General features: G+C 42.5%; 1 protein-coding gene across 1 annotated transcript; it reads left to right on the forward strand.

Moving 5' to 3' along the window:
- Positions 1–8,224: 8,224 nt before the first annotated feature.
- On the forward strand, positions 8,225–18,586 carry LOC120993953 (chymotrypsin-like elastase family member 1). The gene is made up of 8 exons (XM_040422415.1): positions 8,225–8,264; positions 8,583–8,680; positions 9,809–9,909; positions 11,383–11,508; positions 16,836–16,972; positions 17,711–17,856; positions 18,084–18,255; positions 18,501–18,586. Exons 1-8 carry the CDS (start codon positions 8,225–8,227, stop codon positions 18,584–18,586), a joined length of 906 nt encoding a protein of 301 aa, XP_040278349.1.
- Positions 18,587–26,915: the final 8,329 nt, after the last annotated feature.

Genomic DNA, 26,915 nt, shown 5'->3' on the forward strand with positions numbered 1-26,915 from the left:
AACATTTAAGAAATACAGTTCATTCTTATTATCAACTTTGTTTCAAGAAGCTCACTGATGCCAGCTCCTGGCATCCGATGATTTTTTGCCCTTAGACCCAGGTCGCATGTATCATGTTGCCCCACTCCTTGGTGTCCATTGGTTTGTTCCCTCTAACCGCTGGTATTCAAATAAGTATCCTCCTAATTCATGGTGTACAGGAGTTTCTTGGGAAAAAAACTACGATTTCTGCCTCACTGTTTTTGGTAAATTTTGCAGATATACCATTAAGCAATGTGCATATGTATACTTCTTCTTAAAACAGTGGCAATATATCATGAGAGCATAATCACCTGACTTATACATGATGGGCATATTGTTAGTTTTAATTAAATCAATAAATAAAACAAGCACTCACCACCTGGTAAACTGTTGATGGTTTATCTGTTTAAAAAAAATTTGATTACAACATATATAAAATATAACCTAAAACATATACACCATTGTATAGATTCCTATATATTGGTAAGTATATCTAGGTCTTGCTGCTGTTAGTATCTGGAGATATAATGTTCTGCCTTTGGTATTCCTATAACTTATCCATAGTACATTTGCACCATGTGTATCAACTACAAAATATCAAATAAATATCAAAAAGTGTCCATAATGTGCCAAACTTATTAGTGAATCCAATGTAAAGATGGTATATCAAAAATATGAGGAAAATGAAAAAAAGATGAAAAAAAGATGAAATTTTTTTTTTTTGAAAGGTGTGGAAGTATCCAATTTTGCAATCTGTAATAAAGTCCTCGTACAGTGTTTAAACCTCAGGACAGACGTATTCAAAACTCAAGATAGACGTATAGGTCTCACAATATCCATCAATATTCCTCCAATATTGGCAGTCAATATAGCTTAGAGGTTAGATATTAGTATATGGGGTTAGGTATTAGTATATAGGGGTTGCGTCTGGGGCGTCCCCCTGATGCGCGCCCTCTTACCTTCCCCTGCGCGGTGTTTGTTCCTTTGAGTGATCCGCTTCAGTGGGATTAGCTGTGTAATATCGCTATATTTCGTCCCCGTATAGTATAGTATACAGTCCTCCTTAAAATCTGATGGTTGTTCGCGGGATCTTCGGCGTTCTTAGTGGATCACGTGGCCTCCCTCTGAGGTCATCAAACCTTGTCTGGTTTGCGTGTCATTATCCCGGCAACTCTCGTATTGACTCGCGATAAGCCAGATCACCGCTCCTGATTATAAATGAGTGGATATACCAGTCCGTTCAAGAAGCGATTTTCTCAAATGCGCTTTCTTTAGGTGGGTAGTTAATCCTCTCCAAATCGGCCAGACGCGTTTCGAGGGTTAATCCTCTTCCTCAGTGGCTATGATATGGGATCCAACTACCCCCTCCTTATATACTGTGTGGTTCCCAACCACCAGTGGCGTAGGGATCGCCATAGCAACCATAGCAGTGGCTATGGGGCCCTACGCCACTAGGGGGCCCGTCCGACCGCATTCAAATTTTTTATTTTTTTTTATTAACACACACAGACACTACACACAGGCAGCCAGGAGGTGGCGTAACTACCGGGGAAGCAGCTGCTTCGGGGTCCGACAATTTATTTTCAAGTTAGTTAAATATCGATGTCTTACTGTTCAGGGCCCCTTCACAGCAGCGGTCTTAATGTTCAGGCCCCCTCGCTAATGTGCTCTCTAATCTTACTGTATATACTAAAGTCTCCTGATGTGTCTGGGATTCAAACCCACAACCGTCCAATGTATCAGTGTATCAGAGGCAAAGCATTAACCCTCACAGCCATAAAGAAGGCATTGCAACTGACTGAAAAAATTTGACACTTCTACTGTTATAGCTGGCTAAGTGTACATCTATACACATGACAGCTGCCCCAACACACCCAGCACTGCTATATCTCTATATGACAGCTATCCCAGCACACTCAGCTCTGCTATATCTCTATATATGAGCAGCTGTCATGTGTATAGATGTACACTTAGCCAGCTATAACAGTAGAAGTCTCATAATTTTTCAGTCAGCAGCAAGGCAGCTGTTATGGTCTTGAGGTTAGGTGCTCTGCCTCTGATACAGAAAGTCGTGGGTTTGAATCCCAGCAGAAACCTTTTCTGAAATACAAGCAGTGACTCCATATATGGACATACAGGGCGGGACACAGGAAGAGGCTGCATCGCATCGCTGACATGGAGGTAAGTAGAAGTGTTTATTTTATTTTTTTTAATACCAGACTGTTACTGCCATGGGGGGAGCGGGGGGGGGGGGCACTTGATACTGGCACATGGGGGGGGGGGGGGTGGCACCTGACCTGATACTGGCACCTGGGGGGGGGGGGTTGGCACCTGATACTGGCACATGGGGGGGGGGGGGGGAGAGAGAGAGGCACCTGATACTGTGGATGGCACTGTTCAGGGGAGGGGGATCTGTGTATGGCACTATTTAGGGGAGTGTGGATGGCACTATTTAGGGGAGGGGGGATCTGTGGATGGCACTATTTAGGGGAGAGGGATCTGTGGATGGCACTATTTAGGGGAGAGGGATCTGTGGATGGCACTATTTAGGGGAGGGGGGATCTGTTGATGGCACTATTTAGGGCAGGGGGGGATCTGTGGATGGCACTATTTAGGGGAGGGGGGATCTGTTGATGGCACTATTTAGGGGAGGGGGATCTGTGTATGGCACTATTTAGGGGAGGGGGATCTGTGTATGGCACTATTTAGGGGAGGGGGATCTGTGGATGGCACTATTTAGGGGAGAGGGATCTGTGGATGGCACTATTTAGGGGAGAGGGATCTGTGGATGGCACTATTTAGGGGAGAGGGATCTGTGGATGGCACTGTTTAGGGGAGGGGGATCTGTGGATGGCACTATTTAGGGGAGGGGGGATCTGTTGATGGCACTATTTAGGGGAGGGGGATCTGTGTATGGCACTATTTAGGGGAGGGGGATCTGTGGATGGCACTATTTAGGGGAGGGGGAACTGTGGATGGCACTATTTAGGGGAGGGAGGATCTGTGGATGGCACTATTTAGGGGAGGGGGATCTGTGGATGGCACTATTTAGGGGAGGGGGGATCTGTGGATGGCACTATTTAGGGGAGGGGGGATCTGTGGATGGCACTATTTAGGGGAGGGGGGATCTGTGTATAGCACTATTTAGGGGAGGGGGGATCTGTGGATGGCACTATTTAGGGGAGGGGGATCTGTTGATGGCACTATTTAGGGGAGGGGGATCTGTGGATGGCACTATTTAGGGGAGGGGGATCTGTGGATGGCACTATTTAGGGGAGGGGGATCTGTGGATGGCACAGAGGGGGGGGGGGGGGGGCCATAATTTTTTTTTGCTATGGGGCCCATGCATTTCTAGCTACGCCCCTGCCAACCATCCACCTAAACCCCGGCATGGATTTATGTCACATACATATTTATTTTAGCATTTATTTAAAGATCAAAAGTTCTCCAGTTTCATATGTAACAGTCGAATCAAACTTATACAATCAAATCATTTAGAAAAATAAATCATTTAAAACCTTAGAGCCCTCATCCTATTGTTATATTTAATTTCATTGTATCTCTTCTCCACCTTTTAGTTGTTTCCTGGTGGATACTTCTCAATAGAGAAAGGGAAAGGGAATGGTCACTCTCTACCAAAACGCATGTTCGATTATAGTGCGTTTTCTATTATCTACGTGTCTATCTTTTCATAATTCTTCGTTTGTAGTTCTTTTCATTATACTACTTTATAGTCAACCTTCTATATCGGAAGTATATCTTTTATTATGATCTTCCTAATTTTTTTACCTCATTTTCTTAGCATGAAATTAAATATAACAATAGGATGAGTGCTCTAAGGTTTTAAATGATTTATTTTTCTAAATGATTTGATTGTATAAGTTTGATTTGACTGTTACATATGAAACTGGAGAATTTTTGATCTTTAAATAAATGCTAAAATAAATATGTATGTAACATAAATCCATGCAGGGGTCTAGGTGGGTGGTTGGGAACCACACAGTATATAAGGAGGGGGTAGTTGGATTCCATATCATAGCCACTGAGGAAGAGGATTAACCCTCGAAACGCGTCTGGCCGATTTGGAGAGGATTAACTACCCACCTAAACCTAAAGAAAACCTAAAGAAAGCGCATTTGAGAAAATCGCTTCTTGAACGGACTGGTATATCCACTCATTTATAATCAGGAGCGGTGATCTGGCTTATCGCGAGTCAATGCGAGAGTTGCCGGGATAATGACACGCAAACCAGACAAGGTTTGATGACCTCAGAGGGAGGCCACGTGATCCACTAAGAACGCCGAAGATCCCGCGAACAACCATCGGATTTTAAGGAGGACTGTATACTATACTATACGGGGACGAAATATAGCGATATTACACAGCTAATCCCACTGAAGCGGATCACTCAAAGGAACAAACACCGCGCAGGGGAAGGTAAGAGGGCGCGCATCAGGGGGACGCCCCAGACGCAACCCCTATATACTAATACCTAACCCCATATACTAATATCTAACCTCTAAGCTATATTGACTGCCAATATTGGAGGAATATTGATGGATATTGTGAGACCTATACGTCTATCTTGAGTTTTGAATACGTCTGTCCTGAGGTTTAAACACTGTACGAGGACTTTATTACAGATTGCAAAATTGGATACTTCCACACCTTTCAAAAAAAAAATTTTTTCATCTTTTTTTCATTTTCCTCATATTTTTGATATACCATCTTTACATTGGATTCACTAATAAGTTTGGCACATTATGGACACTTTTTGATATTTATTTGATATTTTGTAGTTGATACACATGGTGCAAATGTACTAGGGATAAGTTATAGGAATACCAAAGGCAGAACATTATATCTCCAGATACTAACAGCAGCAAGACCTAGATATACTTACCAATATATAGGAATCTATACAATTGTGTATATGTTTTAGGTTATATTTTATATATGTTGTAATCAAAAAAAAATTTAACAGATAAACCATCAACAGTATACCAGGTGGTGAGTGCTTGTTTTATTTATTGATTTAATTGGAACCTCTTGCATATTGGGTGGATAGGTGAACCACCCGCAAAACAGAGCACCATTACCGTATATCAGATACGAGTGAGCCACGATATACATTTTTACTATATTGTTAGTTTTACATTATAAAAGTGATTTTTGCTCAATTATAGAAGATGAACAAAGCCTAGGTGGCTAATGACAAGGTGTGATTAATGATATGCAATGTCTATTAGTCTTATTAGTATTCTTCCATTATCCATGTGCCTTATACATCAGGCCTATGTACATGGATCCATTACATGCACAACTGGAAAACAGATTATAACTTACCACTACTGTGCTACAGCTACTATTACCTATTGAAGGACATCACAATATATCATGCCTAGTACCTTAGTTCAGTTCGGCAATCTTCTGGTCCTCAACTTGATTACTTCCGGTTGAGGTACAGAAGGGGACACGGGGGCTGCTGCAGCCAATGACTGGCCTCAGTGGTGACATTTCCCCAATTAGCATGTGACCCAGGAGTGCCATTTGTGGACATACGTGACACATTTTTTATCGTGGATGGAAGTAAACAAACCAAAGACCAGAGGATAGTTGAATGGGAGCCAGAGCCTAAGACGCAAGAATGGAGTATGACTGTTTTATTTGGTACCACACTCTAGGGGGCTTAAGTAAAAAGGGGCCAAATCCTAGAAAACCCCCTTAATCCTGGCATCCGAACAAATCCAGATCTGAAATGCACTCTTGAAATCTATGTAGTTAAAAAAGGTCAACATGCTCAACCCATGAGGTGCCTGAAAAAACAATGCTTCTCTACCATGGTTATGTTGATGCTACAATATCTTTGGGGGGTACTTTATTAACCAGAAATACGCCTATATTAGGCATATTTATGGCGCAGTTTGCAGGGCAAATGTCCTTTGCGCCACAATCTATGACTTTTCCCCGCTCATGCTAGTTCTAAAAAAATGGACGGGCAAGTCGACAGACCGGCAGGCCTGTCTCATTTACTATTTTTTACACCTGGTTTAGATGTAGGAAATGGTCTAACTGCAAAACAGCTAGGAAGCTGTCTTACATTTAAAGGGTTTCTACCACCAGATTTTCACCTATTTAGCTGTCTGACACTAGCGATCTGCTAGTGTCTGCTGTACCTAACCATGTTAATGTATTACCTTTGTCTGGAGCGGTTAAGCTTAAAAACGTAGTTTTATTGACATGCAAATGAGCCTCTAAGTGCTATGGGGGCGTCTTTTCAGCACCTAGAGGCTCCGTCTACTCACCCTTTATCCCGCCCAGCGCGCTCCAGCCCACCCCTCTACTCTAGATTGACAGCCTACTTCTCTCCATCTCGGTCGAATTCTCGCGCCTGCGGCATGTGCTTCTGTATTCGGCTCTTTGTGCCGTAATCGGCGCAGGCGCAGTGAAGATGCCGGCGCAGGGAGCGGTCCAACAGTCACTGCGCCTGCGCCGAATACAGAAGCACACGGCGCAGGCGCGAGAATTCGGCCGAGATGGAGAAAAGTAGGCTGTCAATCTAGAGGAGAGAGGTGGGCTGGAGGGACTCGCTAGGCGGCAGAAATAGTGAGATAGTGAGTAGACAGAGCCTCTAGGTGCTGAAAAGACGCCCCCATAGCACCTAGAGGCTCATTTGCATATCAATAAAACTAAGTTTTTAAGTTTAACCGCTCCATACAAAGGTAATACATTAACATGGTTAGGTACAGCAGACACTAGCAGATCGCTAGTGTCAGACAGCTAAATAGGTGAAAATCTGGTGGTAGAAACCCTTTAAAAGCGGAGCCGTATTCGCCCAAAGTTATGTAGAGGCCTGTGCCTCTACATAACTCCGGCGGATCCACTGCTAGCTATAGGGTCTAAAACACCGGTCTTAATAAACGACACCCTTAAAATCCATTCCTCCATGCATCCCAACAGGTCTTGGATTGAGCAGAGGATATCATAATTGTCAGTAGATTAGGAGATCCCACAGTTGTTTCATCAGATATCCTCAGATCAAAACCTGTTGGGTGTACTGGAACTTACCATCAACTCTGACCAGTTTAGTTTTCTGCCACACATAGCGCTTTACATTTAGGCCAAAAAATTCAACTTTGGTCTCATCTGATCAGAGTATTCTTCTTCCACATGTTCGCTGTGTCCCCTACATGGCTTGTGGCAAACTGCAAATGGGACTTCTTATGGCTTGTGTTCAAAAATGGCTTTAAAAGACCAGATTTGTGGAGTAAACGACTTATCTTCCACTTCAGCTGTGGATCTCTGCAGCTCCTCCAGTGTGACCATGGGCCTCTTGGCTGCTTCTTTAATTAGTCCTCTCCTTGCCTGGGCTGTCAGTTTAGGTGAATGGCAATGTCTTGGTAGGTTTGCCATACTCCTTCCATTTTCGGATGATGGATTGAACAGTGCTCCGTGAGATGTTCAGAGCCTAGGATATTTTTTTATAACTTAATCATGCCTTATACTCCACAACTTTATCCCTGAACTGGCTGGTGTATTCTCTGGTTTTCATGATGGTGTTTGATAACTAATTCTCAGTAACAAACCTCTGAGACCTTCACAGAAGAGACTCTATTTACTAATTAGGTGACTTTTGAAGGCAATTGGTCACACTGGATTTTATTTAGGGGTATCAGAGTACAGGGAGCAGAATACAAATGCACCACACACTTTTCATATTTTTGTTTATTAAAAGTTTTGAAAAACATGTATCATTTTCTTTTCACTTTACACATACTTGCTACATAAAATCCTAATAAAATACATTTAGGTCTGTGGGTTTAATGTGAAAAAATTTGGAAAATGAAGAGATACTCCATGTGCCAGAATTTTCGTACTGTATGTAATCAGTAGTCTATTTTTGACTAGTCAAAAGGAAAAATAAGACAATGGAAGTGCTGCACACATCGCACATTTAAAAAAGTTTGATAACCTTTTTTATCAAGCTTTTTAATATTTTCTTATTATTTGCCAATTGTGATACACTATTTAAAGCAACAAATTTGTTATTTGCCCTTGAGGAAAATTGGACATATTTTTGCCAGCAGTTTTATCCTCAGCACCTGGAGATATTCTCACAGTTAGCGGGCACTATTCAGTGGTATATAAAGAAAGACCTCACTGGTAGTGTCCTACAGAAGATTTCTGGTGGAATCATAGCACAATGCTCAGGTTTCTTGTTCTTGCAATTCTTGTTCTTGGCGGTAAGTAATCTACCTAGGAAGATGACCTCATACAGGGATAGAAAAATAAAGTGGATGCTGTAATAAATTGGCAAACGTTAAGATAATATTTGTTGCAATAAGTAACATGGATTTTGTCATAGCCTGAAATGCCAGAAAGAGCTTGGCGTTGGCCCTGTATGTCCTGTACAGACATTAAGTCATACATAGGTATGATTGGATTGACCTATCGCTTTACATATTTTGTAATGGAGGATCCCACATGAACCATATTGAAAGTATATGAAAAGTCAGTCTAGAACTCCACTTATCTCAATGTCTGTATTATTCTACACAAAGGCTATTGTCATGATGATGACATCCGCTATCTTGAGGACAATGAAAATGGACGGGTGGTAGGAGGAACTAATGCAGCAAGGAACGCCTGGCCCTGGCAGGTCTGTACTGATGATCATTATATGGAGAAGGATAAGTCTTACTACATTCAAATAATATTTCAATACACATTAATAATAGAATATTAACCTGTATTTAGCAAAGTTTGATGTCATATTGGTTGCTGTTGAGAAGGTCATTCTAAATTGTATGGTTATTAAAACTGATTGTGGCTGCAATAGTTTCTCATTTCTTGGAAAAAGTGTGATCATTTATATCACATATACTGTATAGCATTTTAATTACTATTGTCCCTTGTGTTTATTAGGGCTCACAGCCCTTTTTTTTGCAGCACCCATCACTTTGTGACTACAATGAGTGGCACATATAGGTACAGCACAATGCATTGACTTAGGTTAAAGGGGTTATACAAGTATTTTATACTCAGCATAGTATTTTATCATTGGGGTTTTGAAATCTGACACCCCTACCCCTTAGATCAGCAAGTGCTGCAGCCTCTTCACAGCTCACCAAATGCAGCACTGTTCCTTGGATAGCTGCAGTGCTTGGTATTGCATTCATCGCCATTCACTTGAATGGGACTGAGCTGTGCCTAGGACATATGACCCATAATGTAACATCACTGGCCTAGGGTAAGCTGCGAGAAGGCAGCGGCTCTCAGTCAAGAACCATAGCCTCCTCAAAGAGTTCATCAGCAGTGGTCCCGGGTGTCAGACTCCCACCAATGAGATACTGATGAGTCCCGAAGATAGGTCATCAGTATAAAACAATGGGAAAACCCTTGAATTACAAAAGTATTACTTAAAGAGTTTACGTCAAGCATTGAAGTTATCCCCTATCCACAGGATATTCCAAATGATTCATTATTTATAATCTTTAGAGAGTCCAAGATCATTGGACAGTGCATATTTAGTGGTTGTCTAAATATTTCCTCATTTGATGAAAGCAAAAAAAAAAAAAAACAGTCTTCTGTGGAGTATCCATGTGTTACTACAACATATAGATCTGTCTTGTTTAAAAGAAATATCCAAAGTCCATATGCTTATGCCAAAAGTACGCATAAAAGGCAGAATTGTAGAACATGGATCAGAAAAGAGGAAAGGTAGGACGGCTCCAAGGACTATTAAAAAGGTAAAAATAAATACTGTACTATTATTCTATTCTTCTAGGTTTCTCTTCAGTATCTGTCTGGCGGCAATTGGTACCACACTTGTGGGGCTTCCCTGATCCGTGCTAACCGCGTGCTGACCGCTGCTCACTGCGTGGACAGGTAAAAAACTAAAATTACATAATACATTGTATTACAATTTAAGAATACCGCTCAGTTTTCAGTTCATTTCTCCCATAAAGCCTAGATAAGAAATTCTGCAATATATCTTATATAAATGCTTCTTTTTCCACCTATCAGAGCCCTTTTCCAGCTTCCCTGTCTCATGCACTGACCATAACCGATCAATTATTCTCAATTCACTAGTAAACTCATTGTGACAAAAGCACTGATGCAAACAAATTGACTCACTGAAAGAGCAGATTGATGCTGTTGCCCAAAGATGTGTGTGAAGGGGGAATGGAGGAGAAGATGGGTGCTGCTGCACTGAGATACAGGCAGCAGTGCTGGTCCTAGTAAGTGTTCTTTTGTCTCACCCCAGAGCTGGATTCACAACAACACTGCTCATTTCTTCTGTATAATATTGCTTTTGCTTCTCTGGGATTGATAGTGGAGCAGGATCTCCTCTTTTCTACGTGTGGCAGATAGTTTCTGTCTCATGGAACACTGACATTTAGATATGGAGCCTGCAGAAGGCAGACAATAAATGCACAATACAAGTCATATAATGGCGCGCACACACAATGCCTGAAAACTTACCTGAATCAGTAGACATACAAGTACAAGTGAAATGTCATTCTGTGGACAGGTGCTCATTCTCTGGACAGGTATCTATTCACATTGCATTCTAGAGGTGTAGTGTGCTCCTGGTGATAAGGCCAGATATAGTGGATCATGCAGATCCTTATGTGGATATTACGTTTTTTTCTTACAAATCTGCTGCAACTCTACCATGTCTCAACATACACTTTTTTCCAAGCTGTTGCTCTACAGCTGCTGAAAAATTACAAATCCCATCATGTCATGAGCTGTATTTATGCGTGAAGGACAATAGCGGGACAATGGCCCTGCGGGCGGCCCAACGTGCACAGCATCATTGTAATCAATGATGCTGTGCGGTTCCGTGTGCATGATGTATGCTGCTCTGGGACATATGGCCCGCTCACGGACCGTATGTCTTGGAGGGCATACGGTCATGTGCATGAGCCCTTATACTGTAGTTTTGCAAAAGTCTAAAAGAGCACAAGTTGGAGGAGTTTAAATGGAGTGGTTAAGCAAGCACACTATTGCTCCATTCATTTCATATGCTAGTTTGGTAAAAAGCCTATAGGAGGAAGATCTGGTCAATTTATTATTAAATTTGTCTAATCTTCTGCTGTCCATGTGCCAGTTTTTTTTGTGTAAATTATTGTTAATGTGTCAGAACAACGCGGACCCCCGTCCTCTCAGCTAAGCTCCACCCACTTTTTAAAAAGTGGCGAGAGTGTTGAAAAATAAAAAGTTGCTAAAGTTTTGTTCAAAATGCCCCTGGCACCTAATTTTGCTACTTTATATGCCCAAAAACGGGCATATTAAATGACCCCAATGACAGATAATTGAGCACTGACAAAATATAATTCTTCTCCTTCTCGGCAGAACTGTTTCCTTCCGTGTGGGCCTTGGAGAATACAGTCTTAGTGCTAACGATGGCACTGAACAGTACATTTCAGTCTCTTCCATCAGGAAACACGCTAGCTGGAACACCAACAATGTTGCTGCTGGGTAAGTCGACATCTTTTAGCATTTACATTTTAATAATGACAGGTGGTTTCTCTTAAAACAAATTCGAATTCTCTGAAAAACAAATTATTCATTGGTTATGGCCACGTAGGGCAGAGTTTCTGTGAACTAAGAGTAGCAGAGTGTAGCAGAAAAATCTAAGTGTGAAGCCTTGAAGGATTGACCATTTCCTTTTTTGCATGCATTTGTGTTTTTTAAAAAACATTTAGAACTAGTAATAATAACCATATTATCCCAAAATGTGACATTTACAGTGAAATTTATTTTCTATAACAAGAGTCATTTAACCAGTTCCAGACCGGACCATTTACCCCCTTCCTGACCAGGCCTAATTTTGCAAATCTGGCATGTGTCACTTTATGTGGTAATAACTTTGGAACGCTTTTACTTATCCAAGCCAGTCAGAGATTGTTTTCTCGTGACACATTGTACTGCATGTTAATGGTAAATTTGAGTCAATATGTTTTACCTTCATTTATTTTTAAAAAATCCAATAGTTAACAAAAATGTGAAAAAATTCACAGTTTTCTAAATTTGAATCTCTCTGTTTTTAAGGCCTCTTTCACACGGGCGTGTGTGCTCCGTGGTCATGCGCAAAATGCGGGTCGCAATGCACGAGCACAGTGCGTGGGGCAGCCGCAGCGGATCGCGGACCCATTCACTTGAATGGGTTCGCAATCCGGCCATCCCGCAAAAAGATAGGACATGTTCTATCTTTTTGTGGAACGGAAGTACGGGACGAAAGCCCACGAGAGCACTCCGTACTGCTTCCATAGGGTTCCGTTCCGTTCCGCACCATTCCGCATCTCCGGATTTGCGGACCCATTGAAGTGAATGGGTCCGCATCCATGATGCGGAATGCCCATGGAACAGCACCGGTGTATTGCGGATCCGCAAATGCCTGTGGGAAAGAGGCCTAAGACAGATAGTGATGCTTCATAAAATATTTATTAATTAACATTCCCCATATGTCTACTTTATGTTGGCATACTTTTAACATCATTTAATGTAATTTTAGGACGCTAGAAGGTTTAGAATTTTAGAAGCAATTTTTGAACTTTTTAAGAAAATTTCCAAAGTCAACTTTTTTAAGAACCAGTTCAGTTCTGAAGTCACTTTGTGGGGCTTACATAATAGAACCAACCATAAATGATCCCATTTAAGAAATTACACCCCTCAAACTATTCAAAACTGGTCTTGGAAATTACCCTTTAGGTATTCCACAGGAATTAAAGCAAAATAGAGGTGAAATTTCAAAATGTCAAATTTTTTGCAGATTCCATTTTAACAATTTTTTTCCTGGAACACATCAAGGGTTAACAACAAAATAAACCTCAATATTTATTACCTTGATTCTGCAGTTTGCAGAAACACCCCATATGTGGTCGTATACCGCTGTTTGAGCACACGGCAGGGCACAGAAGGCAAGGAGCGCCATATGGTTTTTGGAGGGCAGATTTTGCTGGAATGGTCTTTGGGCACCATGTTACATTTAAAGAGGCCATGAGGTACCCCCACAGTGAAAACCCCCAAAAAGTCACCACATTTTGTAAACTACACCACCCAAGGAATTTTTAAGGGGAGTAACGAGCACTTTACTCAACAGCTGTCTCATAGAATTTTTAATACTTGGATGTGAAAATGAAAAATATATATTTTTTTTTTTTACAAGAAAATTGTGCTTTAGGACAAAAAATAACAGAACATCCCCCCCCCCCCATTTGCTACCCACTTTCTCGTGAATACAGTAACACCCCAATTGTGGTCGTAATTCGTAAACTATTATTTGGGGATACGCCAGAAGGGAGGGAGCGGAATCTGGATTTTCTAACATGGAATTTTCTGTCATGGTTCTTAAGAGCAATAACTTTTTTTAATTTTTTGTTGAATGAGCTGCGTGAGGGCTTTTTTGTGCGAGACAAGCTGTAGTTTTTATTGGCACCATTTTGGCGTACATTTTGCTTTCTGGTTGCTTTTTATCTCATTTTTGGGAGGTGAAGTCACAAAAAAAGCTATTTGATGTCATTTTTCCAATTATATTTTTACACTGTTAAACTTCATGGGGTAGATCATGTGAAATTTTTATAGATCCAGTCATTACGGACGCAACGATACCAAATATGATTATTTTTTATTTTTAAGTTTTACACAATAAAAACATTTTTAGAAAAAAAATATCATGTTTTTGTGTTTCCATTTTCTTTTCCTTTTTCTGGCTATAGTCTTGTGTGAGGGCTTGTTTTTTGCAGGGCGAGGTGATGTTTTTATTGCAACCATTTTGGGGCACATACTACTTTTTTATTTAATGATATTATGTTTTTTGTGAGGTGAGGTGACAAAAAAAAACTGTTTTGGCATAATTTTTATTAGTTTTTTTACACCATGCACTTGATGGGGTAGATCATGTGATATTTTTGTAGAGTCAATTGTTATGGATGCAGCGATACCAAATATGTCAATTTTTTGTGAATTCTTTTACATTTTACACAATAAGAGCATTTTTTGGAAACAAATCATGTTTTTGTGTTGCAATTTTCATAGAGCCATTTATTTTTATTTTTCTGGCTATAGTCTTGTGTGGGGGCTCATTTTTTGTGGGATGTGGTAATGCTTTTATTGCTACCATTTTGGGGCACATACAACTTTTTGATTGATTAACATTATGTTTTTTGGAGGTGAGCTCACTAAGAAATCTGTTTTGGCGCAATGTTTATTTATTTTATTTTTTATGGCGTTCACCTGATGGGGTAGATCATATGATATTATTATAGAGCAGGTCGTTGCTGACGCATTTATACCAAATATGTCTATTTAACTTTTTTCCTTCTATTTTTTAACATTTCTGAAATAACAGATTTGGGGGAATTTTTTTTTTTTATGTGAAACTTTTTTTATTTATTATTTCAAAACCCTTTTTTTTTATACTTTGTGCCCGCCATAAGGTCATACAAGACCTCTGGGGGACATTTAACTTCATTTTTATTAATTTTTTACAATTTTTTTTAACTAGGCTAACTACTATGTCAGCCTCAGTTATAGGAGAAATACACCTCCCAGAGAGGCTGTACAGCATAAGGCTAAGTTCACACGAACGTGTGTGATCCTTGGCCGTATTGCGGCCCGCAAATCGCGGGCCGCAATACATAGCCACAGTTCCATGTGCATTCCGCATCACTGATGCGGACCCATTCACTTCAATGGGTCCGCAAATCCGGAATCGCGGAATGGCCACACGGGACGGGACCCCTTTGGAAGCACTATGGAGTGCTTCCGTGGGGTTACGTCCCGTACTTCTGTTCCGCAAAAAGATAGAACATGTCCTATCTTTTAGCGGAACGGGCGGATCGCGGACCCATTAAAGTGAATGGGTCCGCGATCCAATGCGGCTGACCTACGGCCGGCGATCGTGCATTGCGGCCCACTATTTGCGGGCCGCAGCACAGGCACGGGTCACACACGTTCGTGTGAACTCGGCCTAATACAGCGCTGTACAGCCTCAGTGCAGGGCTGAACAAGGTCTGTGGAAGACCCGACAGCTCCTGCACTCACCCGGCCCATGACCGCCAGGCCGGTACAGGAAGCGCATGGTGCTTCCTGTTCTGTATACATAGCGCTCGTTGAGCGCTGTGTATACAGCGATCTAGAAGGCAGGGACACCTGGGAACTGTCCTTTCCTTCTCTATGGGTTGCCCTGCTGTCACTGACAGCGGCCCCCCCCGCTCGGCAGCTGCACAATTAGCGTGCAGCTGCGATCTCTGAATGGACGTTCCAGAACATCTATTCTGAGATAAATCGACCGCCCAAGAACGTTTATAGTCAATGGGCGGTCAGGAAATGGTTAAAGAGTGTCTGTGAGCAGTTTTAACCCCTCAAAACTGCTGACAGAATTATACAGTTGAGAGCAGTGCAGACATACCTAGAGTGATGACAACAAACAAAATACATATGGCAGCACACCGTTATACATGCAAACAATGGAACTAGAGATTACATATTATTATAGATTATATTGGTACTATACTTACTAAACATGAAAAATGGAAGCTCTTTGCGCACATTTTTATTTGTCAATAGTTTTTATTGTCATTTTCAAGAAAAGGTAATACAGGAACATATATTTCGCCATACATTTCTGTTTTACAATATAGATCAAATAATACATAAACAAAGGATAAAGGGGGAGGGGCATACATAGAGGGGGGGAGAGAAGGGGTATAGGGGTTAGGGTTTCCTGTATGGTGAGGATATACGAAAGACGTAGCATATCCTGGCAGTACATTATCACATTACATTGCCCCAGTCATTGCTATAAGACCTGAATATGGGTGTCATGACTCGCAGTAGAACACAGATGGGTTAACCCGCCCAAGTATCCTGAATATTATTGACTAGGACCATGCTCGGGTGGGGTTCTTGCCCGCTCCTGTATAATATCCCATTTTGCCCACTCTATCTCATACTTGCTAGTTCTAGCGTCCTTATATGCCATCATTTTTTCGTATACCGAAGTAGTAGCCACTAATTCAATTATTTCAGAGAGGGACGGTATTCTCCTACTTTTCCAGTAGGTCACTATTCGTAGTTTTGTAGCTAGGAAAATGTGCAAGCTTATCACTCTAGCTTCTCTGGGAATCTCGTTTAACTTTAAAAATAACAGGGCTAGAGCAGGATCAGGCGAAATTGGGGCTTTAGTCAGAAGCGAAATAGTTTGAAAAATTTGGGCCCATAATTCTTTGAGGTTGGGACAGTCCCAAAGGATATGAAACAAGGATCCTTTCCCTCCGCATCCCATCCAGCAGGTATGTGATACCCCCGGATAAATTTGCCTAAGTCTGAGAGGAGTATAGTACCATCTCAACAACGTTTTCATATATGATTCCAAATGAGTATTTGCGCACATTTTTGACCAAACGTGTGTCAGGCCTATCTACCATCTATCTCCACCGCCCTGAACATTGTAGGCTTAGGCTAGGCCCAGGAGAGGCAGTTCTTTTAGTATTAGGTACCCATCTGCAGAGGCCACTTTGATGTTGGTAGATGGGCCCGACACACGTGGATGTGGTAATATTAATCTTCTTGCAATACCTAGAGTGATGGTCATGGAGGTTGCATGGCTGAGAAATCAAAGTATTCATTCCTGCTCATGCTCATGTCCAGTGCTCTGGGTACTCTGCTCTGAACACACAAAGTGACAGCTAATCAGGAGACCGCTAGGAGGCTGACAGATCCCTTTAAAGCTGAATAACCTATTTAATATTATAACTTTCATGGGGTACCAGAGAACCATCTTTTTTTGTCTCTCAATTCAGATATGATATTGCTATCCTGTCGCTGGCTTCCAGTGCTACCCTGAACAGTGCCGTAAAAGTGGCCACTTTGCCAGCAAGTGGCGCTACCCTGGCCCACAACTACAACTGTGTCGTTACTGGATGGGGAAGACTCAGCAGTAAGTTCTACCATTGTTTATCAGACAATGAGCTTCATTCTGCTGTACTAAGTAATCCAGCATTAAAGTTTGCAGATACTATTCACTAACTAAGGCTACTTTCACACTTGCGTTTTTACTGGATCCGGCAGGGTTCAGCAAAAACGCTTCCGTTACTGATAATACAACCATCTGCATCTGTTATGAACGGATCCGGTTGTATTATCTTTAACATTGCCGAGACGGATCTGTCATGAACTCCATTGAAAGTCAATGGAGAACGGATCCGTTTTCTATTGTGGCAGATTCGTCCCCGGATCCGTCTTGTTCCGCATCCCAGGACAGAAAGCAAATTACAACATGTTGCGGTTTGCTCTCCGGTCTGGGAACGCAACTAAACGGAACGGAGTGCATTTTGGAGCATTCTGTTCTGTTCAGTTCAGTTGTGTCCCCATTGACAATGAATGGGGACAAAACTGAAGCGTTTTTTTCTGGTATTGAGCCCCTATGACAGATCTCAATACCGCAAAACTAAACCGCTAGTGTGAAAATAGCCTAATGTACTGAATATTTTGGCACACCTTTATGATGTGCCAAACCATGGTGCTACTTTTCAGGCAAAATCTTTCCCTATTATACTCTTACATGTTTCTGCATGTGTTACAGGACATATTTTGCATAGGCTGGTATAGATGTTAGTGATAGACACAGTTATGAATGGGCTTTACAGTGATTGTAATAAAAGACTTCTTTTTGCAGCTGGTGGATCTCTTGCAACTATTCTCCAGCAAGCCACTCTGCCCGTCGTTGCCCACTCAACCTGCTCTCTCAGCTCTTGGTGGGGTAGTACTGTCAAGACCACCATGGTCTGCGCTGGTGGAGATGGAGTCAAGTCTTCCTGCAATGTAAGTTCTATCTTAAAATGTATACATCTAACAGAGCATATAATCAGTGAAAGCAGAAGTCATAATCCCTTCTACCATCATTCTAAACATAAGATGAAATACACAAATGACCTAGGGTTGTATGTTGGCTATATGATGGTCATGTATTCTGCTCTGTCTAACTAATTATGCATTGTCCTTCAGAGAAGACATTAGTATCAAACGGAAATTTTTAATCTGTATCATAGGGTGATTCCGGTGGACCCCTTAACTGCGCTGTCAATGGTGTGTACCAAGTCCATGGTATTGTCAGCTTTGGTTCTTCTCTTGGATGCAACTACTACCGGAAACCATCCGTATTTACCAAAGTCTCCTCTTACATCCCCTGGATCAACAGCGTAAGTGAACTAGATGAACATTGTCCAATAATAATATCCAGGATAGATATATATATATATATATATATATATATATATATATATATATATATATATAGGCTTATAATTATATATTTATACAGTGATTTTAAAATAATTGGCATTAATCATTCTGAACCTCTGTATGTCACATTTTTATATTGGTGCTCAATATCTGAAACAGCCGATCAGCTGTTGCAGAGTGTGTAGCTCAAGATCAGGAACTACACATGTCTGTCCTTTGTATAGTGGACAATGCTGGTAGCTACAGCACTGCTCCCACTAAAGTTGCGATTACCAACTGCGTCCACTACACAATCAACAAAGCTGTGTAGTTTAAGTGCTGGAGCTACTCTGAAACAGCTGATCAGCAGGGGTAGGGGATGGACCAGTGGCATAGCTAGAACTGACTGGGCCCCACAACAAATTTTTGAATGGGCCTCCACCCCAACAACGACCTTCTCTTGTGCAACCCTCATTCAAGATAGCTCTCTGACCAAGCCAGGCAGATGCTCTGTCCATTTTCTACAAATATATACTGTATGTCATGTCACTATATATAGTGTAACTGTATATAATATCATTGTATAACACTGTTGAGGGGGTCTTCATATTAAAATCTTTTAGTCTTCCTGGGCAGGTCTTTTCTTAGTTCGGGCCGCAAAGCAGCCGCTTCCTCTGCCTTCCACTATAGCTTCACCCCCGGGGTGGACTCCTGGCAATCGATATTAATGGTCCATCAAAATTAAATACTCCTTTAATATGTGTGTAAAAAAATAGTACAAAAAGTTGTCTAGGTTATTGTTTTTTTTATTTTCCAGTCTTGCTTGAAAAAAATGACATACTGTAAAACACATTGGCACTGATTTATCATGTCTTCACTCCAGAACTCTGTCGTTGCAAAATAGGGCTTTTGCTTTCGGGCTCACTTGTGCAAACATTTTGCAACTTTTTGCAGTTTTACACCACTCACTACAGTTTTGAAATATGGGTTGGAAAGTGGACGTGGTTAGCTATGTTAATGAGCTTCACCCCAGATTTATTATTGAGAATTTTTTTTAAAAGTCACACAAAAAGTCGCAATCTCACTACAGTAGGAGGGTGGAGTAGGAAAACTGGAGTACCTCTTCTAGATAAAATTGTTAGGTTTAGGGCTCATTCACACAAACGTAAAGGCTCCATGGCCATATTGCAGACCACAAAAGGTGGTGGGTCCGCAATCCGCAAGATACGGCAAGGGCATGTCCTATCTTTTGCGGAGTGGAGGCATGGATCTGAAGCCCACAGAAACACTGGGAAGCACTTCCGTGGATTTTTGGGTCCATGCTTCGCCACCGCAAAAAATAGCACGTCTTTTCTTTTGCCATATTTTGTGGATCGTGGACCCATTCAAGTCAGTGGGTCCACACTGCAATAAGGCATTCACATGGCTGGTGTCTGTATATTGTGGACTGCTATTTGCGGTCCGCAGCAGGGGCACGGAGCCCTTACGTTCAAGTGAATGGGCCCTTAAGGATAGACAACTTTATCAAACAACATGTGACTTTGGTAAATGTGGCACAAAGTACTCCAACACAGACTCAAGCAAAATTTACTTCAAATATTCCCCTCATAATAAATTCCCCCTCATGTCCCTACTGTCGTTTAAAAAAAAAGTTATGTCATGGTGGGCTTTAGCTGCATCAAGCTTCAAAGTTATCAATCTCATCATTTTATGTATATAATTACTCCAAAATTGATGTTCTGATCTAAAATGAGTATGTGTAATGAAAGTAAGACAACATGCATGCAACCATATGTATTTTGCGGTCTACAAACCGCAGATCCATAAAATACGGATACCTTCCATGTGCCGTCTGCATTTTTTTTGCAGACCAGTGCATGACATGTTCAATAATTTACTGCGAAATGTGGACCACAATAAAATGCAGATGACATACAGGTGGTATTTGTATTTCATGGATCTATGGTTTGAGGACCACAAAACAGATACGATCGAATGCATGAAGCCTAAGACTTGATGGCTCCACAATTTTCTATCAAGAATCATTGGATGGAAAACTCAAAAGCTGTGTGTAATGTACGTATTTGTTTTAGATAATATCCCTCTTTAGGTTTTACATTCATATATATTTTTATTATTTTTAGAACATCTAAATGGATGACTTCTTCCATATTTCATCCCAGAGGAAAACCTATCATCAGCGACAAAGCATCATTTACTGTATTGGTTCAGATGAGAACAACTTATAAATAAAGAACCAGCAAAAAATGAGTGTTTTATCATTCATAATACATACCTTATATAACTATCAATCAAAAAACAGATTTGTGTCTTGTCTCGCTTACTGAATATTCGTGACTCCTTCTCATAAAAGTAACTTCACCTCCAGGCCTGCAATATTCCACTGGGCTCCCTAGATGTCAACACCTGGTTTGACATCTCCAAAGCCAATCACTGGCCATGGTATTGTCACGGTGGGGAGTGGGGGAAACACCCTACCATACAATAAGGTGGGTATACAAGAATACAACTAGGCCTGGGGCCCGGATAAGGAAGCAGGTCACCTGCATCCCTAATCCTCGCCCTAACTCCTCCCTGTATGAGCTAACCTGAATGGTAGGACGGCTCATACCTAGGAAACCTAGGACCCTGAGTCGCCCTGATAATCTATCAAAATAAGAAAAGGGCTGAGACGACCTGTTCATCCTAGATTCAGGCAAGTGCAGGCAGTGCACAGCTACTGCATCGGCAGGTAAGAGCCCTGAAACTGAAGAATGGACCCCCATGTGGACAGGATGCATGGCGGCCACAGCAGAGCTGCACGCTGACTTGTGATTCCCCCTCCGGGGAACCCTGACACCCCTTCCGGAGGTACAACAGACAGGGGAAATGTCTAGCAACCATGCTGGGTAACAACGCCAAACATACCAGACATGGAACACCAAACTAGACATTACAACACACCCAAAACATAAACCCACACCAATCATGTAAGGAAGGGTACAGAACAGAGGGAACAAAGGGAAGACATCATGGTGACATCGATGTCCAACTAGGTGGCCCTCAAACTGGATCGATGACATATCCAGGACAGGAGCAACTCCAGCACACACCAAGGCTGGAGGACAACAGACTTCAGCCTAGAAGCCACAGGCAATATGAACCCAGTGGCCACACCCAGCTAGATAGTTAACCCCAAAGACACCAAACATGGGAGGAACCAGGTAAAGGGGAGCAAAGCACATACATGCTGCGACAACAACGGGTTACCCCTGGCAACCAGCATGCATGGCTAAAGTGTCATGGGGCACAACACCGAGGCCGTGACAGGTATAGACTGGATCCCCTTGTGTCATGTGACATAAAGGGAACTGGCCCTCGCCATTCTTTCACAACCTTTTTATGTGGGTGGCCCATCTAAAGTACAAGTTTCCCAAAGGCAGTTCTCCAGGGAAAGATGAACTGGGCTGTTGGATTTCAACATGCCCAATACTTTTGTTCTCAGGAAGATAGGTTCCTGGCAGCAGCAATCTCTTCCCTCTCCCCATTCAGAACCTATGCACACTTGGCTGCACCATCGGAAAAGTTGTATGGGGGGATGGGGAGTTAGCTGTAGCTATCAACTATCTAAAATGTATCTACAGTCTTAGGCTACATGCACACGAACGTTGTTTGTTTCCGTGTCTGTTCCGTTTTTTTTGCGGATAGGATGCAGACCCATTTATTGCAATGGGTCCGCAAAAAATGCAGATAGCACACCATGTGCTATCCGCATCCGTATGTCCATTCTGTAGCCCCACAAAAAAAAATAACATATCCTATTCTTATCCGTTTTAGGCATTGTTACAATGAATCCGCAAAAAAAAAACAATGGCATACGGATGTCATCCATTTTTTTTTTGTTGCAGATCCGCAATTTGCAGATGCAAAACACATACGATCGTGTGCATGTAGCCTTAGGCCAAGTTCACACTTTAGCTATTTGGTCAGTTATTCCAATCAGTGATTCTGAGCAAAAACCTGGAGTGAAACCTCCACAGATAAGGTGTAAGGCCTCATGAACACGACTGTATGTATTTTGCGATCCGCAAAAAATACGGATGCCATCCGTGTCCATTCCGTATTTTGCGGAACGGAACACCTGGCCTCTAATAGAACAGTACTATCCTTGTCCGTAATGCAGACAATAATAGGACATGTTCTATTTTTTTGCAGAACGGAAATACGGACATACGGAAATGGAGTGCATACGGAGTACGTTCCGTTTTTTTTGCGGACCTATTGAAATGAATGGTTCCGCATATGGTCTGCAAAAAAAAACGGAACCGACAAGGAAAGAAAATACGTTCATGTGCATGAGGCCTAATGGAAAGATCTGCACCTGTTCTGTGTTTTTTACCCACACCTTGGTTTTGGCTCACAATAAGGCCTTTTTCAGACGGGCGTTGCGGGAAAATGTGAGGGTGCGTTGCGGGAACACGCGCGATTTTTCCGCGCGAGTGCAAAACATTGTAATGCGTTTTGCACTCACGTGAGAAAAATTGCGCATGTTTGGTACCCAAACCCCGAACTTCTTCACAGAAGTTCGGGCTTGGGATCGGGGTTGTGTAGATTGTATTATTTTCCCTTATAACATGGTTATAAGGGAAAATAATAGCATTCTGAATACAGAATGCATAGTAAAATAGCGCTGGAGGGGTTAAAAATTTTTTTTTTTATTTAACTCACCTTAGTCCACTTGATCGCGCAGCCCGGCATCTCCTTCTGTCTCCTTTGCTGAACAGGACCTGTGGTGAGCATTCATTGCAGGAACAGGACCTGTGATGACGTCACTCCGGTCATCACATGATCCATCACATGATCCATCACCATGGTAAAAGATCATGTGATGACCGGAGTGACGCCACCACAGGTCCTGTTCAGCAAAGAAGGAGACAGACAAGATGCCGGCAGCGCGAGCAAGTGGATTAAGGTGAGTTAAATTTATTTATTTATTTTTTTAACCCCTCCAGCGCTATTTTACTATGCATTCTGTATTCAGAATGCTATTATTTTCCCTTATAACCATGTGGATGCTTGTGGATGCTTGTGATTTTCACGCAACCCTATTCATTTCTATGGGGCCTGCGTTGCGTGAAAAACGCACAAAATAGAGCATGCTGCGATTTTCACGCAACGCACAAGTGATGCGTGAAAATCACCGCTCATGTGAACAGCCCCATAGAAATGAATGGGTTGGTATTCAGTGCGGGTGCAATGCGTTCAACTCACGCATCGCATCCACGCGGAATACTCGCCCGTGTGAAAGGGGCCTAACTGATGGAAATAACTGATCAAATAAATAATGTGTGAACTTGGCCTTAGGGCTTATTCACACGAATGTAAGGGCTCCGTGCCCGTGCTTCGGGCCGCATACGGCGGTTCCGCAATACACGGGTCACTTGAATGGGTCCGCAAATCCGGAGATGCGGTGCGGAATGGAAGCACGGAAAGGAACCCCACGGAAGTACTACGGAGTGCTTCTGTGGTGTTTGTTTCCATGCTTCCGTTCCGCAAAAAGATAGAACTTGTTCGGACGAATCGTGGATCGCATTTTAGTGAATATGTCTGTGATCCGCATGTGGCTGCCCCACGGTCGGCGCCCGTGCATTGCAGACCGCAATTTGCGGTCCACAGCACAGGCACAGAGCCCTTACGTTCGTGTGAATAAGCCCTAAGTATGCCCTCACTTTCCTGTATCCAACTAAAAGATATGAGAATGTAATAATCTATCCTGTTTAAACTCATCTCTCACTTTTGAAATGCCGTGGTTACCCATCTAAACGTAATATAAGAGTGAATAGAACAGGGTCATTATCCAAACATTGTCTATAACACCCAGCTGCCAAAAATAAGCACCAAACTGTTCAGTAGAGTCTCGATGGCACTCCATTTACCAATCACTCTCAGATATGTCATCATCAGGGCTAGACTGAGGGTTAACTAGCCTCCTATTAGAGAGGTAGCTACAGAAAGATTACCACCTGGAATTCACCACCATCTACCCACACATAAAAATGATTTGGAGCTCTAGCTTTTATAACATACCGTAGTACAGTTGTCTCTACATCGATCAATTTGCCCTTGATCTGATCAGAGTTACAAAAAGAATATTATTTCACATACACCCATTCTAGAGATATGGGGGAGGATTCGCTAATACTGTCTAGAAGAAAGACAGTGAGTACAAAACTGCACCAGATTTATCATAGGGACTGATTCTGGATGAAAAATTGGTGCATCTATACACTGTTTAGTCTAGTTTTACACACATATCAGTTGACTCAGTTTTCTCCAAAAATGCACAGAAAAATGTGCGATATGAAGGTGCATTTAAGCCACGCCCCTTTCCGTTAAGCAATGCCCCCTTGTTCCTTTTTGGATGAAGTGTAAAAATGTTAGAAAAGTGTCTAAAACACTTTATAAATTCAGCACAAATAATGTACGCCAGATTTTTGGCAAAACTAGCAAATCTGCCCAACTGTATGCTATTCAGATTAACTGAACAAATGCAATGATTACTTTTTCTGTCGAATTATGATCCATATTCTACATAAATATGCATTCTTGTAAAACAGGCCTATTGTTGTTTCTTGGAAGTGATGGTCCCAGAAGCTGAGCGTCAGCATATATTTCCTGGCAGAGTAGTCGGCACAGTTATACACCACCAGGGTCAGGATCTAGGCTATAAGTATATCAATACAGGCGCTGTGCAGCCCCCGTAGTCTCTGAGCAACTCTTAAAATAACATACTCAATATTGGCTTAGCGTCATACATGTGTACAGCCAATTAAATGCAAGCAGGGTCTATTGCTGCTTTTATTACTGATATTTATAATAATTATATATTACTAGAGATGGCCTTGCGGTTTGCCCGGCGGTCGTTTTGCGGTGAGCTTTGCTCAATCGCGGTTCGCCAAAAGGGCGAACATATGGCGATGTCCGCCATCGGCATATTCTTTTACATTGTGAAGAACTTTGACCCATGACACATCAATCAGGTGGTACGGGACAGCCAATTGAGACGTTTCAGCACATGGACACACCCCCTACCTTATAAATAAACCTGATCTGGCCGCCATTTTACATTCAGTCTTTTGCCAGTGTAGAGAGAGGTTGCTGTGTGGAGCAGAGTTAGAGACACCAATTGCTAGCTAATAGGGCCACAAAAGTCCTTTTAAGGACTGGTATAGGTGTGCTATCGATAGGTGTGACATACGGAGGGGTGTAATATACTTATAATATACTTTCTAACATAGGAAGTATATTATAGTGCATTTGTATTGTGCAGCAGTTGTGTGCGTTTCTGCTGCGATACTGCAGCTATACAGAGGGGCAAACGGTCTTGGAACAAATAATTTCAACTGGTGTGATATACCAGTTGCCCCCCCCCCCCCCAAAAAAAATGATTGAGGCAGGGGTGTGATATACCTATAATATACTTTCTATACATTGCATTTGGGTAGTGCAGCATTTGTGTGCGGGTTTGTTGCGTTACCGCAGCTACACAGAGTGCAAACCCTATTGGAACAAAAAATTTCTACTGGTGTCATGTACCAGTTGCCCCCCAAAAAAACTGATTGAGGCAAAGGTGTGATATACCTGCTTTTCACAAATACTGCTCTTCTATAGGGACTTTGTCACAGGGTCATTTTGAAAATGACAAGCAGAGGAAGAGGCAGGCCATTCCGCAGGGGTGGTAGGGGTCGGGCAGGTGCACCAGGCCGGAGCCTAAGTGGGAAGTTGGAGAAGGTGCGTGCGATTATGTCAAAGGACGCACCAGAGTTGTTTCAGTGGCTCACTGAGCCTTCCGCTTCTGCACCCCCCTCACTCTCTGCTGTGTGCACCCCAAAAACACCACCACCACCAAAGCCCCTCCACTCGAGTCAGAGGAATTATTCTCTCATCCATTCCCAGACCTTACCGATGCGCAGCCATTCTTGTCATCGGATTTGGAAGAGGAGGTAGCAACGGCCGCCACCCAGCGGTCTGACGACAGTACCCTGATCAGCCCAAGGAGGGAGGTCCCCGCTGTTGCTGCCTACTCCGAGATCTCTAATGTCAGTGGTGGTGAAGATGACGATGGTGACGTGTCGATGGACATCACGTGGGTGCCCACAAGAGAGGAAGAGGAGGGGAGTTCAGAGGGAGAGACGGAGCAGCAGATAGGGAGGAGAAGAAGGAGACGCAGGCAGAACTTACAGTGCACAGGAGGCAAAAAGCTGGCTGCTAATGTATCTGGAACGAGCCATCCACCATCCATGGTCACATCTGGCGCTCCAAGGACGCTGGCACATGGCTCCGCAGTGTGGGCTTTTTTTAACGTGTCCGCTGCTGACAATAGTGTTGCCATCTGCAGCTTATACTGTCAACGCATAAGTCGCAGTAAGCCCAACACTCACCTAGGGACGACCACCTTAAGAAGGCACCTGGCCTCCCATCACCGAGCCCAGTGGGAGCAACACCGTCACAACCACAAAGCCACAATCCTGGTGCTCCACGTCCTGCCTCTTCTCCTTCTCCTCTCTCCTCCCATTTGTCCTCCACCTTCCACCTTGCCGTCGTCACGTTCATCTGGCAAAAGGCAGACTTCCGTGACCCAAATGTTCGAGCGCTCACTG

The sequence above is a fragment of the Bufo bufo genome, chromosome 3, assembly GCF_905171765.1.
Source record: "Bufo bufo chromosome 3, aBufBuf1.1, whole genome shotgun sequence".
In the NCBI taxonomy this organism is placed as follows: Eukaryota; Metazoa; Chordata; class Amphibia; order Anura; family Bufonidae; genus Bufo; species Bufo bufo.

Coding starts and splice junctions, on each gene's coding strand:
- LOC120993953 (XM_040422415.1), top strand. CDS start 8,225: ATGCTCAGGTTTCTTGTTCTTGCAATTCTTGTTCTTGGCG. Junction 8,265..8,582: donor TGCAATTCTTGTTCTTGGCG/GTAAGTAATCTA, acceptor TTCTACACAAAG/GCTATTGTCATGATGATGAC. Junction 16,973..17,710: donor TGGATGGGGAAGACTCAGCA/GTAAGTTCTACC, acceptor TTCTTTTTGCAG/CTGGTGGATCTCTTGCAACT.